Source organism: Lissotriton vulgaris, chromosome 7 (genome assembly GCF_964263255.1).
Source record: "Lissotriton vulgaris chromosome 7, aLisVul1.2, whole genome shotgun sequence".
Classification (NCBI taxonomy): Eukaryota; Metazoa; Chordata; class Amphibia; order Caudata; family Salamandridae; genus Lissotriton; species Lissotriton vulgaris.
Genome location: NC_141695.1, coordinates 184,965,447 through 184,982,712, shown reverse-complemented (window position 1 = coordinate 184,982,712; position 17,266 = coordinate 184,965,447). Strand labels below are relative to the sequence as shown.

Sequence of the window (17,266 nt, the reverse complement as noted above, 5' to 3'; positions counted from 1 at the left end):
CCATTAGGATGCGACCAAACACTGTTTGTCGCATTCCTATATTTTACAATGGGAGCACCGGTAAACCGTCCGGAATGCATGCTCCCATTGTAAAATGGGAGGTGTGGTTCATGCCTACATCAGATGTCACACAAACGGAGATAGGTCCTTACCGGGGTAGAGGGAGGGCTGGACCCTATATAAATCTAATAACAAGAAAAATGCCCCCTCTCTCTATAATTTTAGATGAAGACCAAATCAACAACTTAATTAAATCTGGTCTGGTATATTTATTTATACCTTTTACTTTTTTCTTTGTACAAAAAGACTTTCCAAAAAAATGGCAGAGAAAGGATACACAGTACAAATAACAATTAACGTTATTCAACACTCTTAGACATGACAATGCTTTACAAACAATATTTCAACATTACATCCAACAAAAATCCACATCACAATACAACGGTGCCTGTAATACATAAATTAATTTAACAATCGAACTTATTGACACAAAAAAAGCCAATTGAATACAAGAGCAACACACGCATATATCAATTTTGCTTTAGATACAACTGGATGTTGTGATTCGCTCTTGCAGAAGATGCCGACGCGTTTCAAGTTTGGACCATTAGTGTCCAAACTATCATCAGGGCTCAGTTATATGTCTGTATCTTCCTATATGGAGGAGCTTGCTTGGCTTCTAACAATGGACCCAGATCATGTCTCCGGGTCTCATCTGGGAATACTTTTGCACAACCGCAATCTTAGTTTGGACTATGATACATGAATTGGGAATCGAGTAGGAAACAGTGTTGGACAGAAAGAGAAGTTACTAGCTGCCACAGTTAAACTAAGCCACATTCAAAGAGAGAAGGAAAGATTATTTCGCGGCAATAGTGACTGTGTATTTCTACGGCCCCGGCTGGGGCGGTGGACAGGGGGCGAGAGGCGGCGCCTCGAGCTGCGCGATTGACAGATAGACGCCAGCAAAACTGAAGAAGAATAGACGCCCTGGGTACTTGTAGTCCAGGTCATAAAGACAAAGAAAAAGATATCCCTCCGCCCCCTCCCTTTTTGCATCGCAAGACCACTCAAACTAAGATTGCGGTTGTGCAAAAGTATTCCCAGATGAGACCCGGAGACATGATCTGGGTCCATTGTTAGAAGCCAAGCAAGCTCCTCCATATAGGAAGATACAGACATATAACTGAGCCCTGATGATAGTTTGGACACTAATGGTCCAAACTTGAAACGCGTCGGCATCTTCTGCAAGAGCGAATCACAACATCCAGTTGTATCTAAAGCAAAATTGATATATGCGTGTGTTGCTCTTGTATTCAATTGGCTTTTTTTGTGTCAATAAGTTCGATTGTTAAATTAATTTATGTATTACAGGCACCGTTGTATTGTGATGTGGATTTTTGTTGGATGTAATGTTGAAATATTGTTTGTAAAGCATTGTCATGTCTAAGAGTGTTGAATAACGTTAATTGTTATTTGTACTGTGTATCCTTTCTCTGCCATTTTTTTGGAAAGTCTTTTTGTACAAAGAAAAAAGTAAAAGGTATAAATAAATATACCAGACCAGATTTAATTAAGTTGTTGATTTGGTCTTCATCTAAAATTATAGAGAGAGGGGGCATTTTTCTTGTTATTACATCAGATGTCAGGCACCTCAAGTTGCTTGCCACAAGTTGTAGGGATCAACAGAGGGGCACCCTCAAGCCACCAATTGAAGGCTGTGCACCCAAGGGGGTCCTGCAGGGGGCCCCCAAAGACACTTTCGGACATGGTTTCCATGTCGGACAGACCAGCATGGAAACCATGTCGGAAACTGTCATCGGAATCTCAAGGGCAGAAAGTCCCGCCCTTGAGATTACTTGGCACATTCTGACTGACGAACCGGCTCTCAGAGCGTATAGGAGGCCAGCCGGAATGACCGGTTGGATTCCTTCCCAACCGCCTCCATTGTCATGGGGGTGTCAGAAAGGAATCTGAGCGGCACATTACGATGCGATTTGGAATGCTCCAATGTGCTTCCCCGGGGGGGCACAAAGCCCACTAGATACCAGGGATTAAAAAAAATTATAATTAGGGGTGGTGGCTGCCCAATATGGGCATGCCAATGCACCCAATCCCTGGCCGCAAAGGTACAGTCTTTCTGCCCCTCTTGTGGAGCAGATGGGGGTATTAGCCCACAATCAGCCCTCGCCCGGGGGGGGGGGGGGGGGGGGGGGGCAGAAAGCCCACTAGATACCAGGGATTTTTTGGGGCAAAATAGAATTAGGGTGGGGGCTGACCAAAATGGGCATGTCAGTGCCCCCACCCCTTCCCTGCAAAAAATACAGCATTTTTGCCCCCCTAGGAGGGGGGCAGATGTGGGCATTAGCCCCCAATCTGCGCCTCCGGGGCAGCAAAAAGCCCACTAGACAGCACAGATTTTTTGTGGCAAATTTTTATTAGGATGGGGGCATAGGCATGCCCGTTTTGGCAGCCCCCACACTAATTAAAATTTGACCCAAAAAATCCATGGTATCTAGTGGCCTTTCTTCCCTTCCTTGGGGGCAGATTGGGGGCATTAGCTCCCAATCTGCCCCCACGAGTGGGGGCAAAAAGCCCACTAGATGCCAGGCATTTTTTGGGGGGCAAATTTGAATTAGGGTGGGGGCTGCCCAAAATGGGCATGCCTATGCCCACACCCCACAAAAATTACAGCCTTTCAGCCACCCGGGGGGGGGGGGCAAAAAGCCCACTAGACACCAGGGTTTTTTTTGGGGCAAAATCTAATTAGGGTGGGGGCATTGGCATTCCCGTTTTGGGCAGCCCCCACCCTAATTCAAATTTGCCTCAAAAAAAATCCCTGGCATAGAGTGGCCTTCCTTCCCCTCCCTGGGGGCAGATTGGGATTTGCCCCAATCTTCCCCCGCGGGGGGAGTAAAAAGCCCACTAGATGCCAGTGAATTTTTCGGGCAAAATTGAATTAGGTTGGTGGCTGCCCAAAACGTGCATGCCAATGCCCCCACCCCTCCCCCACAAAAATTACAGCCTTCCTGCCCGCTACTGGGGGGCAGATGGGGAAGTAGCCTCCAATCTGCCCCACAGGGGGTCAAAAAGCTCACTAGACACCAGGGATAATTTTTGGCAAATTTTAATTAGGGTGAGGGCTCCCCAAAACGGGCATGCCAATGCCCCCATATGCAAAAAAACAGCCTTTATGACCCCCATGGGGAGGAGATGGGGCAGAAGCCCCCAATCTGCCCCCGTGGGGGGGGGGGGAAAGACCAATAGAGGCCAACAATTACGCTGGCTTTTTTATTCCTGGGGGTGGGGGCTGCCCAGAATGGGCAAACCAATGCCCCAACCCCCAAAAAATAGCCACAGTGTTTCTGCCCCCTGGGGGCATATCGGGGCAACCACGCCCCCGATATCGCCCACGTGCCTACCTGTCGATTTTGGGCCCTAGTGCAGCCAGCACATAAGGAAACCGAGCAAACCTGTACTTTTTTGAAAACTAGACACCCAGGGGAATCAAGGATGGCGTGACTTGACTGGCTGTCTCTAGGTTCTGTTACCCGGGATCCCTTGCAAACCTAAAAAATTGTCCAAAAAACACATTTCCTCACATTTCTGTGGTGGAAAGTTCTGAAATCTGCGTAGATCTTGTGGATCCAGGCAGATTCCAGAAATTCTAGATTCCCCTATGTGTCTAGTTTTCAAAAATGTATAGGTTTGCCAGTTTTCCGTAGGTGCCGGCAGAGCTAGGGTTCAAAACCCACAGCTAGGCACTTTGCAAAAAATGGGTACATTTTAATTGTGAAAATGTGGTGTTTTCACGTTTCGTTTTTAGCCATTTCCTGTCGTGGGCACTATGCCTACCCACACAATTGAGGTAGCATTTTTATCGGGAAACGTAGGGTAATTCAGATTTGCAAAGCATCTGTTATTACCTATTGACTTTCGATTTCTGCCTTCCAAATGAAAAACAATGTGTAAAAAATAAGTCATTTTGAAAAATTACCTTTAATTCTAATGCTAGTATGGGTATTCACAATTTGAAAATGTGCAAATATATACTGTTTCTAAACTCCATATTTTGTTCCAATTTTTGAATTACATGGGTGTCTTTGATACCGATTTTTCCATGTATACATTTTCCCAGAATAATTGCTATATACCCTGTACAAAATAAAAAAACATTGCAAGTTGCTACTCAGTTTTTGGCTCTGGGTTTGTCGGGTTCTTGGTGATTCTACAAGTCCTACATATCTCCACAACCAGTAACGTCCTTCGGATGTAACGGTATATTGCTTTCAAAGAGCTGTCATAATTAGAAGATGTTACAGGTGAAAATGTTGACAAAACATACCCATTCCTAACATTAACTGGAAGGAGGTTGAAAACCCAAAAAATAGCAAAAATAGGCAATGTCCCATAAAAATGCCAAAACTGTGTAGAAAATGTTGGTTTCCTGACAAAAGTCTTCTTGACCCTGAAAGCTCGGATGATGGTGATCTCAGCACCACAATCCCTTTTTTGATACCATTTGCAGGGCAAAAAAAACAGATGCTTTCATCTGTAGCCCTTTTTTCACATTTTTCCCCCAAAAAACAAAATGTAGCTGTATATTGGGCAATTTCTGGGTCCCCTCCAGGGAAATCCACAAACCCTGGGTACCTAGAATCCCCATGAAGTTGGAAAAAAGGACGCTAATTTGGCGTGGATACCTTATGTGGTCAAAAAGGTACAGGGGCCTAAGCGCAAAGTACCCCAAATAGCCAATAAAAGGCTTAGCATGGGGGGTGGACCTAGCAGCGAAGGGGTTAAGAGCCCTAAAATTCAACTTGATGAGAAGCCATTCAATAACAGATTCTTTCCAAGGAACCAACCCCATAAGTGTTTTCTGTAACTCAAAAGGTCCATAATAGATCCTCAGCTATTTTAGAAAGCATGAGCAGGACAAGACAGAACATAAATATGGTTTCATTGTGATTCCACTACTGTTAGTCAGTGGAGTAGCAAGGGGGTGGGGAAGTGGGGCGGTCTGCCACGTACCGCACAGGTTTTGGGGGCGTCGGCCTCCCCACTTTTACCTGAAGCCGTCATAAGGTGGCAAATTCAGGTCTAGCTCTACCATTAGTCTTTGTCCTTCCTCTCCCTCCATCCCAAAACCCATCCAGCCACTCCTTTAGCATGTATATGCTGTGCTCTGATTTTGCATGTCAACGTATGTCGGAATTGCTCTGGGCTGCTTGGTATTGCAAAACAAGGGAAAAGAGTCAGGACATTTGCTATAAGGTTTCTAATGTTTTTGTTTTTATTTGATGCTGGTCTGTTTGACTTGACAAGCAATTTTTCAGTTCTACCTTCATCACACTTTTGCCGCATTCCCAGACTTACAAGACCTTTAAACCTGGGAATGCGCCAAAAAGATATACCTCGAGCGGAGAAGCAATGACGAAAAATATCTTTATCTCTCTTCGTTTTTTCCTCTTTCTAGCTGTGCTGCATTCTGCAGCACACATAGAAAGAGACAAAAGCCTTTCAGGCTTGTTTTTGTGCAGGTAGACGCCCCTTCCTGCTCAAAAACAATCCGGCTTACAACAGGCACTATTGCACCATGGTGCAAGTTTGCCAGCTTTGGCGATATGCTTCCAAAACAGCGCCAGTGAAAGGAATACGATGTATTGCATAAATACGGCACATTCCAACCCTTTTTCTGTGACACAGGGTAGTGCAGTAAGATGACTTGCTCAGCTGCCCTGCACCACAAGGGTCAGAAATATGGCCTGTATTTACTAACTATTTGCGAAAAAACAGAGGTAGTGCTTGGCATACCAGAGGCACACGAAGGCAGTTCCTTCCCATAGATCTCCCTAAAACAATCAATAACATTTTTAGATATACGAACATTTGTGTTGTTACCTCCATCCACAAACATCTCCTTTATGTGCAACAATGCCCCCAGGGCAGCACATACTCACACTCCACTGTGATGAACAGAGAAGAGTTCACCACGCCGTGTTGATTCTCTGCCACACACAGGTACTGTCCATCGGTTTCTGGTGTCACATGTGGGAGACTCAGCGTCAAACTGTTCTGACTTAACCCATTGGATTCTATGAGACTTTTGTTTCCTACTTTCATCCATGTCAGGGAGGCAGGAGGTGAGCTCTCCACTGAACACTTCATGGTGATCGATCTGCCTTCCAGTATCTTTTCAGTCGAATTATTTTCTCTTTCACTCAGTTGACCTGCAAAAAAATCACATATTTTCATTTTCCATACAAATTCATATTAATGACGTTATTTGAAAGATCGGATATATACAATCCACCTAATTCATACAATTTAGATGCCAGTTTTTGTAAAGTACTTCTAACAAAAGCTGTAAAGCGAAATGCAAGAACGGCTACATATCCCATTCTTTTTTGTTCATTAAACTTTTCACTACACTGTTTGCACACGTAATAAAAAGTGTTTTTATAAAATTAACCCAGAAATAATTCACCTTTACGCCAACAAGTTATCAAAAACTGTACCAAATTACGAATTTATGTTCTTTTGGGACAGCACCGAATAATCATTTTCCATTTAGTTTCCTTGTATCATACACTTATTTAATTAATTACAAAATAGGGTACAGTGTGACCACCAACACAATGGTATTCGCAGAGAGTAGCCCCCAAGATAGACAAGCAAAATTCATACCTAGTCTACTAAAGTTTAAGTAGAACAAAACACATATTACGTAGACATTTAACCACTGCCTGGGCAGTGGGCAGAGCAAGATCACCTTACAACAAGCAAACCAATGACCCGCCCCTCGTCCAAGACTTGGTTGTTCAGGCAGCCATCACTGGCCTGCAGTAGTCCCTTGTGCTCCACAATGCCACTGGGCTTTGGATGAAATCTAACTGGTCAGCAATAGGTAACATGTGTACATCTGGGAGCACAACATGAACAAATGGAAAGGGGCGACCACTCGGTCCCCCCGAACGTATGGCGGAGTACCACGATCCCCCCGGGAAGCCATCTTGGGCGGGAGGCGAGTCTCGGCTGGTATGCCCGAAGCGGCGTAGCCGGGGCGCGCCTTTTCCCGCCCTAGAGTGGGTTGGCCTAGACACTGACGCGGCTGGCCACGCCCTTGGGGCAGGCAGGGGCGGGTTTACGCCCGCCCTGAAGACGGATAAAAGGAGAAGCAAGATCAGAAGGCATCCTCTTGTTCCTGTGCTCTGAAGCTGCACCTCCTCGCTGCACGTGAGCTCGAGACGGAACGAAGAGCCAATTTTGAGCGTTGTAATCGTTCTTGTTTGTTTTTCAGATACTCTGTTGGAGAATGCCGAAGAAGGCGGGAAAGCGCATGACTACTGACCAGATGCTGCGCGTTCTCATGAAGGAGGTGACCGACCTAAAGAGGCGAATGGATAAAGACGAGGAAGGGGGGCCGAAACGTCCTTTGGCGGGAGCAGCCCCGGGAGGGAAAAACAAGAGGCCCAGGAGGGGAGCAGCTGGGGGAGACAACCCGGGTCCCAGTACCCCGCTCGAGGCACCAACTCCCGTGTCGGAGGAAGGGAATCCGATTCCCGTTGTGGTCACCCCCGTGTCCGGGGAAGATATGCCGCCCGAGCTGGCAGCACAATTAGCAGCGTGGTTGGGAAAAGGTAGCGAGGGCGCCACGGCTGTCGACGCACAGGAGCTGATGAAGCAACTGCGTGAGTCACGGGAAGCAGCGAAGGTGTCCACGCCGGCTGCCGCTGTAGAGAAGCCACAGGGGACGGGTTCAGTAGCAGAGGCAACGTCCGGTGCAGGTAAGCGGCCATTGCCGATTGCGAGGGATGAGTCAGCACCCTCTCGTAGGGAAAAGTTGGGTCAGCATGTTCCTTTGGCTATTAAAGAGAAGATATGGGCAGGGGAGTACGTAAACATCTTCTCGTTGCTTACTGATCACTATGAGATGGAGCATGTTAAGGGCCAGAAGGATCTCATGCATCCGAGTGTTTGGCGCGCAAAAATGGCCGCCTTTAAGGTAAATGAAAACATTGGCAATTGGGGCCAAGCGTGGGGGGTTTTTACATCGATCTTGGGGGAACGAAGGCCCGATCTGTTACCCGAATTGCCGATTTATCAGTCACGAATCATGGGGTACTCGGTATCACACGAGGGTAATCATTGGTTCTGCTATGATAACCTGTTTAGAAAGGCTAAAGAACATGATAAAAACTTAACGTGGGATTGTTATGATTCTGTGTCATGGTCCAAAATGAAGGATACTGGTATGTTAAAATTGCCATTAGTAGGGAGTATCGTTGGCGAATCCTCCCGCCAGTATGCGGGGACGCCCTTTCGGTCAGGTGCGGGTACCGACAATTACTCGAGGCCTGCCGGCAATACAGGAAAAAGGGGGGTTTGTTGGAACTTCAACAGGGGTAAATGTACTAGGCCCCAGGGATCATGCAAATTTAGACACGAATGTAGTGGGTGTGGGCAATCATCCCATCCTGAGTCCACGTGCAGAGCCAAAACGGGTGATAACGGGGGTAGAGGAGGCGCCAAACAGGTCTAACATAGTCCGAGGGGCGCCTTTACCTACCCCGATTGATACCTTGGCAATGATTCCTTGGCTCAGTGAATACCCGGATCGTACTTCTGCTGGGGTGTTGCGGAACGGGTTTTCTTATGGTTTCCGCATCCCAGTGGGGGACTTTCAAGGTGCAGCGAAATGTAAAAATCAGCTATCGGTCTTCCAGCATACGACCGTGGTACAGGATAAGATCAGGAAGGAGGTTACTCGAGGTCGAGTCGCCGGTCCGTTTAGTGTACCACCGGTTCCTAACTTTGTTTGTTCCCCTTTAGGTGTGGTCCCAAAGAAGGACCCGGGTGAGTTTCGGCTGATACATAATTTATCAGCCCCACGTGGTCTTTCCGTAAACGAAGCGATAGACCCGGAAGTGTGTTCGGTGCGGTACGCATCCTTCGATGAGGCCGTAGCCATTTTGAATCGCCTGGGGCCCGGGGCGCTGATGGCAAAATCTGATATCGAGTCAGCGTTCCGGTTGCTCCCGGTACATCCAGACGATCAGCGTCTCCTAGGTTTCATGTTTCAGGGTCATTATTACATGGATAGGTGTATGCCGATGGGGTGCTCTATATCTTGGTCCCTATTTCGAAAAATTCAGTAGTTTTCTACAATGGGTCTTCACAAGGAAGACGGGTTTCCAAAGTGTGATGCATTACCTTGATGATTTTTTGTTCCTGGGGGCAGCCGGGGATCCGGAATGTGGGCAGACTTTGGCGCAATTTTGTGTCTTGATGAATCTGTTTGGCGTGCCATTGGCACCAGGTAAGACTGTGGGGCCTTCCACTTGCCTCGAGTTTCTGGGGATCGAGTTAGACTCCGGAGAAGGTTGTTTTCGTTTACCAGCTGACAAAGTGTCAAAGTTCAGGACATCCCTGCAAATGTGTATAAGTGGACCTAAGGTTAAGCTGCATCAATTACAGCAGTTAGTTGGCCAGTTGAATTTTGCCCTAAGGGTTATACCAATGGCCCGCCCCTTTTCCCGTTCGATTGCTCAAGCCATGGTCGGCCTGAAGGAGGGCCATCATCGCACGAGGCTCTCGGCAGAGGTCCGCCAGGACATGCGCATTTGGTTGGCATTTCTGGCGGATTTCAATGGTCGAGTCGTCTGGAACAAACCGGCCGTGTCCTCTGAGGAGCTGGGGCTGTGGACAGATTCGGCAGGGAGCATAGGTTTCGGTGCCATCTTCGGCACAAGATGGTCTGCACAAAAGTGGCCGACATGGTGGCATGACAGTGGACTGACAAGTAACATTGCTTTCCTGGAACTTTTCCCCATTTTAGTGGCCCTGAGAACTTGGCCCGAAGGGTTCAAAGATCACTCTGTGGTATTTTGGTCTGACAATATGACCGTGGTCGAGTGTATCAATAGTCAGGCAGCACGATGCAAATGGATTTTGAGACTGCTCAAGGAAATTGTTTTACTGTGTATGCAATTGAATGTGCTATTCAGAGCAAGACATGTCCCAGGGGTAATGAACCAGGCGGCTGATGCACTGTCTCGTTTTCGTATGCAGGCTTTCTGGGGTTTTCTTCCCACAGCGGACCCGGAGCCGGCACCCTTTCCCGAAGCTCTCTGGTCTCTCGGTGCCCCGAACTTCGTAACCTCGTGGGAGAGAGTTTAGCACCCAGGACGAGGAAGGCATATGAAGGGGCGTTCCGGTCCTATTTAGCCTTTTTGGGGACTGATAGAGAGGAGCTTTGGGGCCAGGAGGAGTGGGTGGTAAATTTTCTGATGTCCTTACATCTGGTCGGGAAATCGGTGGCCACGGCTCAGAGGCATCGGGCTGCCATTTCCTTTGTTGCTAGGGCTCATGGGATCCATGACCCGACAGCGTCTTTCGTTGTACAGAAAGCGCTACGGGGGTGGCAACGCCTTGAGGGTCGCAGAGTAGACGAGAGGCGCCCGATAGGTTTGGATAGGCTGGCCCAGTTACTATCCAGACTCCCTGCTACGTGTTCATCTCAGTTTGAGACAGTGTTATTCCGAGCCGCTTTTACGCTGGCATTCCATGGGGCTATGCGGGTAAGCGAACTAGTGGCGAGGAACAAGCAGGATGTGACAGGAGGACTGTGCCAGGAGCACGTCCAGATCAGAGGGGAGACAATGACGGTCTCATTTGTCAGGTCCAAGACCGATCAAAGTGGGATGGGTGACTGCGTAATCATACGCAGGATTCCCGGGTCCTCCATGTGCCCGGTAAGGTGTCTAGAAGATTATTTAGCACGAAGGGTGGCATCATGGGGGGGGGACCTTGTTGAGACACGCTGACGCCACCCCACTGACAAAGTTTCAGTTTCAGCGGGTGCTTGCGATGTCGATTGCCGCTGCGGGCTTGAACCCGGGCGAGTTTGGGACCCATTCCTTTCGGATAGGGGCTGCTACAGAAGCTACAGCCAGGGATCTGAATGTTGAACAAGTTAAATGGGTGGGGCGTTGGTCCTCCAATTGTTATAAAAGGTATGTGCGGTTGCACATGTTGTGAAGCTGTAACAATGTACTCACGCTTCTTGTTTTTGTTTGGTTTTCAGTTGCGCAAGCCTACGAGGCGGGGCGAACTTTGCAGTCGACCCAACACCGGGCCAGCGGTCAGACATCACCGGCTGTGAAAAAGGAGGTGTGGGTCGTGGGCCACTCATACGTGAGACGTGCCGCAGACGTATTCAAGGCAGGTGATATGATTCACGTAGCTGGGGAATACGGGTACAGTGTGTCCTTCTACGGAAGAGGCGGTCTCTGTATTGACCAGTTTCAATCATTTTTTGAGGGTTTGCTAGGGCGGACGAGGTCACCGCCGTCTGTAGTCATAGTACATCTTGGGGGTAATGATTTGGTCACCACTGGTAGACGACTTCTTCTTGAGGCGATGCTTTCCACTGTAAGTTGGTTAGCGAGGAGAGTTCCAGGGTGCACAATTGCGTGGTCCCATATGATCCCACGAAAAGTGTGGCGGGGGGCTATTTCGGTTCCTGCTTTAAATCATTCTGTTAGAAAGCTTAATAACAAAGTGAGTAGGTTGTTCCGTTCCAAGACACTGCATTCTATTTCGCATGGGTGTATTAATGATGACAGTATGTATTTGGGGGATGGAGTGCATTTGTCTCGGGTGGGGAATGAGTTACTCATAGGAGACTTCTTAGCATGGCTAAAAACGTTACACCATGACCTTTAGGTAGGAGTGTTGTGGGGGGTCCGGATAGCCGGTCAACTATCCGGCCTGTGGCGGTAAGGTCATGATCGGTGAGCACTAATTGGAAGATCCCTATGAGTGGGCGTCACCCAGCACGGATGGGAGCCCTCGGGGGAGGTGGCCATTGGCCCCTCAACGGGGAGGCGGTCCCTTCTAAGGATGGGTCGCCGAAAGAAAAGGAAAGGCGGTCAAGGCCCCTTCCTGGGTAGGAGGGGTTACAGCCCCCTCCTGGGGAATTTCCCGGGGCCAGGACGTCTGCGACGGCAGATGTGGTAAGTTGTGTGGGGTTTGGGGGGGGGTCTACGCTACCTTCTAGATACCTCACACGAGTCCTCGTACGACCTCTAAGTGGTGTTGAGTTTTATTGGGGCCCCCGTCAAGTCAAGGGAAATTGGTAATTGCACTTGAGGTACGCCTCTGGGCTGCCCCTCACAAGTGAGGGCGATATTTCTGGGTTAGGGATCTTGACACCGGTTACGACCTTGCCGTTGGCCCTTAAACGTTAGGATGTACAATTTCAAAATTTCAAGTAAATGTTTTGTAGGATGTTAGTTCGGCTAGGAGAACCTTTGTATTAGAGAATCTGTTAAGGTTAGCCAAACATCGCAATGTGGTAATGAAATTGTACATAATATGAAACTGTTTATTTAATGTTTTAATTTTGTTTCATATTTTAATAAATACGGCCGGGAGGGTTACTCCCTCCCGTCTTCCAAAAACTTCAGAACTGTTTCCGGTTTCCCATCCTTGGGGATTGTGTTGAGAGGGGGTGGCGGGTATCTCAGCCATATGGAAAGGGGCGACCACTCGGTCCCCCCGAACGTATGGCGGAGTACCACGATCCCCCCGGGAAGCCATCTTGGGCGGGAGGCGAGTCTCGGCTGGTATGCCCGAAGCGGCGTAGCCGGGGCGCGCCTTTTCCCGCCCTAGAGTGGGTTGGCCTAGACACTGACGCGGCTGGCCACGCCCTTGGGGCAGGCAGGGGCGGGTTTACGCCCGCCCTGAAGACGGATAAAAGGAGAAGCAAGATCAGAAGGCATCCTCTTGTTCCTGTGCTCTGAAGCTGCACCTCCTCGCTGCACGTGAGCTCGAGACGGAACGAAGAGCCAATTTTGACCCACCCACCAGCCCCTGAGGACAGCAAGTGGTTTTTTGAATAAAGTTGATGGATAACTCTGATTTTCGTTTACAGGTTGTGGTATTATCGTGATGATTTTGAGTATGTAATAAAGAATGGTCGATTTGTGTTACGTTTAGCAAATAAAGAAATTCTGCTTTAGTGTTCATTGGTAAGCATGCTTTTAATAAAATTGTAGTTGCTACTGTCTTTTTAGTTTAGTCATTTAGTTAGCATTGTCGTATTTATTTTGGTCGGGCGGTAAGGTCATGATCGGTGAGCACTAATTGGAAGATCCCTATGAGTGGGCGCCACCCAGCACGGATGGGAGCGCTCGGGGGAGGTGGCCATTGGCCCCTCAACGGGGAGGCGGTCCCTTCTAAGGATGGGTCGCCGAAAGAAAAAGAAAGGCGGTCAAGGCCCCTTCCTGGGTAGGAGGGGTTACAGCCCCCTCCTGGGGAATTTCCCGGGGCCAGGACGTCTGCGACGGCAGATGTGGTAAGTTGTGTGGGGTTTGGGGGGGGTCTACGCTACCTTCTAGATACCTCACACGAGTCCTCGTACGACCTCTAAGTGGCGTCGAGTTTTATTGGGGCCCCCGTCAAGTCAAGGGAAATTGGTAATTGCACTTGAGGTACGCCTCTGGGCCGCCCCTCACAAGTGAGGGCGATATTTCTGGGTTAGGGATCTTGACACCGGTTACGACCTTGCCGTTGGCCCTTAAACGTTAGGATGTACAATTTCAAAATTTCAAGTAAATGTTTTGTAGGATGTTAGTTCGGCTAGGAGAACCTTTGTATTAGAGAATCTGTTAAGGTTAGCCAAACATCGCAATGTGGTAATGAAATTGTACATAATATGAAACTGTTTATTTAATGTTTTAATTTTGTTTCATATTTTAATAAATACGGCCGGGAGGGTTACTCCCTCCCGTCTTCCAAAAACTTCAGAACTGTTTCCGGTTTCCCATCCTTGGGGATTGTGTTGAGAGGGGGTGGCGGGTATCTCAGCCATATAAAAAAGCACTAGCCTGGACTAATAAAACGCACAAAAACATGATTAAGCAAGATTGCAACAGCATATAGCATAATGGTGGTTGTTCATATGCCAAACAGAACAAACTGAATTATCCATACATACTTGAATAATATATGTTAATACTACTCAAATCATTGGTACTACCACTTTAGAAGGATGAAAGGCTGAAACAAGCTTATCGGTATTTAGTATAGGTTTTTGGGTGGACTTTCAAACAAAAATATGTATTGTATATGCCTTCATGGCGCAAAAAGAAGGAATCAGCTATTTACTCTAGTGTGGAGTATCCCCAAGTGGACATCATCATACCAGCAGACAAGCACTGCTGTGGGCATTATATCACTAGAGGTATTACACTGTGCATTTGTAAAATAGATTTGTGAATCAAGGACCATTGAACTGAATGAGACAACACCACTGCACTAGTGATGCAGTTTTTATTGATCACGTATTGGAAAATAGAATTATGGTTCAAGAGTGTCTGCTTTGGCGCTAGGCTGCAGAAACTGCACCATTGCGGGGAGAAAGGACAGGAATGCACCTTATTGGAACAATACAGTGCATTCCAGCCCTTTCACTTTGACATAGGACAGTTCAGCAAGGTGCCATGCTACTCTGCACTAAGCCAAATCCCCATACATGTGGCCCCACAAGTGCAAATATGCAGGTAATCGTGATGCGGCCTGGATTGTTTTATAGGGTTAGTGAAAACGGAATAAAACCTGTACAGCAGATTAATTAAACATCTGTGAAGAAGTTAAATTGAACTTACTATATCTAACAACAACTGGCTGCTGTCAAACATGTAAAACATATTTATTAATGTGATTTGCAATTTTCAGTTAATGATTTGTTTCCTTACGTATTATAATTTGAAAGAATTAACCGAACTGAGAATTACAATTATGATATTAAAGTCTGGTTTAGTATAATTCAAAATAGCTTGAATGCTGTCTTGCCTATCTAATCCAAGCACCCACAAATTGCCAAAAAAAACCTAAAAAATCATAAGCCAACCACTGGTTTTGTATCTTCTGCTTTTCCCCAGTTGTGACGGGGAGAGGAGTGCCTGCTTCAAAGTCGCATTATTGCTGATGCAAACCCCTGGCTTCTATGTTGCTATTGGAATGCCCATGTACTACTCAAGGTATGCCCCTTTGATGTAGACTTGAGCAAAACAGTGCAAGTTCTACTTTGCCTTACTTGAGGCAACTTTCAAGTGCAAAACAGGGTTTGTGCAAGAAAGTAAATAAAAGAAAACATTTTGTGCCAATTTGCCTCACTTTTGTGATGCAAACCTAGTGCAATTTGTTTATAAATATGCCTTTCAGACATTGATTTCCTTCAAAGTTTGACTGAGACATGCACAAGTTACCAATTCATAACATATGTTGAAATATGACATATACAATGACCAGTAATGAAGACTTGCCATGCTCTATTTCCTTCATGCCACCAGTCTACTGTAGAACATTCTGCTTTCCAGAAATTACCTAAAGAAAGATTGCCAAAAACAAACCATACGCGCACACATGGCCACTCCCAACCACACACATAAAGACACAAAACGGAACACATGTATACATGCTACTTAATACCTTGTGTCATGGTGTCCTCTGTGGTTATTTTTAGGTTCCTTGGTGGATCTGTTGCAACAAAATCAGAAAATATCTTTGTTTAGCTGTTCTTTTGTTAATTAATACTTGCTGTCCACATACAGCTACATTTAAAATACATTGTAAGCACTCTGAATCTCAAGTAAAATCAGACACAGAATATTAGGGGTCATTATTTTTTTCAATTTGCAAAAACTGTAATAATTACAACTAATTCATATTAACTTTATCCACCAACAGACATGCTTCAGTTTCCTTATAAAGCACAAGGCTAAGCCCATTAACCTGTACATTTACAACAATAATTTATAACGCGAGGATTACAAACTAAAGGGGTCATTATGATTGCGGTTTTTCCGCATCCTCCGGGCCGGCGGAAGCCACCGCCGGCCCCGAGGATGCGGAAAAACCGCAGCGGACTGACCAAAGACCCACTGCCACATTAGGATGGCTGGTGGGTCCTGGTTTCCGTCCGCAGCTTTTCCGCCGCGGTCGGATTACAACCGCGGCGGAAAAGCTCTAATATGGTGACGGTATCTGGAAGACACCGTCCACCATATTAGGATGGCCAGTGAATTATGCTTTTCCGCGGCGGGTTTTCCGCCGTGGAAAAGCATACGGAACTTCACTGCAGGGGCCCGTTGCGGGCCCCCTAGGTGAAGGGGGGGTGGGGGGTGCACATGGGGGGTACCTATGGTACCCCCCTGCATTTGCATGCAGAAAGCGGCGGGCACCGGGCGGTGCCTGCCTCTTTCTACATGCAAATGCAATGCGTGCATTTTTAACATTGCCGCGGGTGCAGCTTGAAGCTGCGCCCGCCGCAATGTTAAAAATAGAGGATGTGACCGCCAGGGTGGCGGTCACATCCTAATTGCACAGGAGGGAACTCCGCATGCCATGCGGAGGTTCCCTCCTGCTCTGGGGTTGCGGACGGACCCAAGTCCGTCCGCGATCCTAATCGACCCCTAAATTTGGAGTAGCATGCCATAAACTCCAACTCTTTGTCATGGGTTTTAAGCACTGTATAAATGCAATTATAATACAATACAAATTTTGCGTATTCTGTATGTAACAAACAAGAGTATCTGGGCTTAGCACAAACATTAAAGAAAACAATGCACCCAGTCTCAGTAATCCACTTTTTTGAAAACATATGCTATAGAAACATGAAAGTGAAAATGGTGGTGCGGTGTAATGAACAACCTTTTGGTGTTCTAATTCCACCACCAGAGTTTTCCCAAAAAACTTCTGCAGTGAAAACGTTTTACAGTCGTTAAAAGGCGAGGATTTTGCAGCCATTTTTTTTGTATAACCCAATTGTTGTTACAATTTACATGCTAAAAAACATAAATGGCTTTGCAACGTTAGCAGATTTTCAAAAGTATCTCATGAAAATTAGCAAAAAAACGTTGCTAAAACCACGCAGGTTTGTTGTGCTGTAACTGTTATAGATTTCCAATAGAAGCCCAGGTTAGATGTGCAGGACATCTAACCTGAGCTTCTATTGGAATTCTGTAACGCATATTAGCAAGCCCATTATCGCCGTTTTAACTGCACTTTCCTCACACTAAAATGGCGATAATTTTACCGAGGTTCTTGCTAATATGCTCCCAAATAAGTTACAAGGAACTTTGAATTAATACTATGAAATTCTTGAAACAGAAGTCGAGCTATAGTTTTAAGTAAGAAGCTGAAACAAATAATGCAGCTCATAATCTTAACTTTCATTTAAACTGAAAGTCTTTACTGC

General features: G+C 46.8%; 1 protein-coding gene across 1 annotated transcript in view; it reads right to left on the bottom strand.

The window, feature by feature from the left end:
- Positions 1–17,266, bottom strand: part of LOC147701151 (sialic acid-binding Ig-like lectin 13) — a 257,134-nt gene that overhangs the window by 81,612 nt on the left and 158,256 nt on the right. Inside the window, exons 6-7 of the mRNA XM_086928585.1 lie at positions 15,499–15,546; positions 5,961–6,230 (exon numbers count right to left, since the gene is read on the bottom strand). Of these exons, the coding sequence (XP_086784711.1) occupies positions 5,961–6,230; positions 15,499–15,546 (318 nt within the window). The remainder of the gene's footprint in view (positions 1–5,960; positions 6,231–15,498; positions 15,547–17,266) is intronic.